Source organism: Leptonychotes weddellii, chromosome 6, assembly GCF_054177405.1.
Source record: "Leptonychotes weddellii isolate Sample4059 chromosome 6, ASM5417740v2, whole genome shotgun sequence".
In the NCBI taxonomy this organism is placed as follows: Eukaryota; Metazoa; Chordata; class Mammalia; order Carnivora; family Phocidae; genus Leptonychotes; species Leptonychotes weddellii.
This window is the reverse complement of record NC_138374.1, coordinates 137312183-137313769: the sequence shown is the minus strand read 5'-3', so window position 1 is coordinate 137313769 and position 1587 is coordinate 137312183. Positions and strand designations below refer to the sequence as shown.

At 65.3% G+C, this 1587-nt stretch overlaps 1 protein-coding gene across 1 annotated transcript in view; it reads right to left on the bottom strand.

The window, feature by feature from the left end:
• MUC1 (mucin 1, cell surface associated) overlaps positions 1-410 on the bottom strand; it is a 3136-nt gene extending 2726 nt beyond the window's left edge. Inside the window, exon 1 of the mRNA XM_081823230.1 lies at positions 350-410. Within this exon, the coding sequence (XP_081679356.1) occupies positions 350-410 (61 nt within the window). The remainder of the gene's footprint in view (positions 1-349) is intronic.
• Between the last annotated feature and the right edge of the window lie 1177 nt (positions 411-1587).

Here is a 1587-nt window from a genome sequence, read left to right as displayed (position 1 = left end):
AATCCTGGGTAGACCCTCCTCCTCCTTCCTGGCTGACAGCCTCCCTCTCCCCACACTCCTCTGCTCCTAGCTGTCCGTTTCTCCACTCCTAAAACCTAACCTCCTCTGACTCCCCGCCTGCTCCCCAGACTTCGCTCCAGGTCATTGTACTGTCCCTGGCGCAGGCTCTTTGCAGGGGCTGACTCTTCCGTCTGTCCTTAGCCTCTCTCCTTTCTTCTGGCACAGACTGGGTTGCTCCCGCCTACAACTTCTGCCCCTTGCGGTACCATCTGCTAGCAAAGAAAACCCACAGAAAGGCTGGGAAGACGCCATGAGCAAGGCAGCCCCCTTTCCACCTTGTGCCCCTCACCTGTAAGCTGTTGGGATACCAGGAGCAGGAGGAAGAGAGGGGCCTGGAAGCCCGGTGTCATGGTGGTGGTGAACCGGGTGGGGAGGGGCAGAGCAGTCTCCCGAACACGCTGCGTGTGAGGTGGGGCGGTCACAGGCACCTGCCGCTTTATACCGGTCCCTGGCCCGCCCTAGGCTCAGCCAAAGCAGGTGACAGGGGACAAAACCCCGCCCCCTCCCCCCTTTCCTACCTCCTGCTTCCTCCTCCTCCCTAATCATTCCTGGCCCCTCAGGTGGGAAACCTGGGCTCCAACCACTCAAGCCTCTGACAACCTGTTTGTTCTCCAAGTGGTCTCCTTCTTTCCCCAACCACTCCCTGGCTCCAGAAGGAGGTGAAGGGTGGGGGGAATCAAGGCCCTGGGTCTCCCAGGCTCTCGTTTTTAGCCTCAGGGCGACAACCAAGGTGAGAAAAGGGTCAGAGGAAGTGGGCTAGGTCAGACTCCTGGACAGCAGGCCGAGGAAGCCCACCCTCACGTCCCTCACCCCGCTGCCATTCTCACTGCACCCCTTGAAGCGCCACTGTGGGGGCTGGGGAGGAACGAGAAGCCTCGAGAAAGGGTGGGCTGGGTGCCCCTTTTGGACCCCCTCCCCCCGCCCCTTCCCGGAACCGCCGCTCCTCGCCCTGTCCCAGCCGCTCCCTGTCCCGGTCCGCACGCAGATCCACCGAAACCCACAGTCCCCGCCCCTGCCGAAGCTTTCAGCAGCCGGCGTTCCCGCCTTGGCTTTCTCCCGAGGAGGGGGCGGGGGAAGAAAGTTCCACTTCACGCTCCACGGGACCGCAGGGTTATTCCGGCCCGGTCCTCCGCCAGGCGGCGGGCCGGGCTCTCCCGCCCCCTGGCGGCCCCGGGAGCCTGGCGGCCGCGCGCGACAACGCAGGGACGCCCGGGTCGCGGGAGGGGCCGGAGCGGGGGTGGGGGGTGGGGGATGGGCGCGCGGAGCCCCGGCGCGCAGGTCAGGGGCTCGGACGCAGAGCGCAGGGACGCGCCGCTCCGTGGGCGGAAAGGCTGACCGCTACGGGGACCCCGGGGCGCGTGGGGCGGAGTCCGGAGGAGATGGCGCTCAGTGGGTGGGGTCCTGAGGTACCGGGAAGGGGCACCGAGGTATATGGGAGAGGACAGCGGAATGTGGGAGGGGAAATGGGGCAGGTTAATGACGCGTTTACGAGGCAGAGACTAGGTGGGGCAACAGAATGGTATTTGG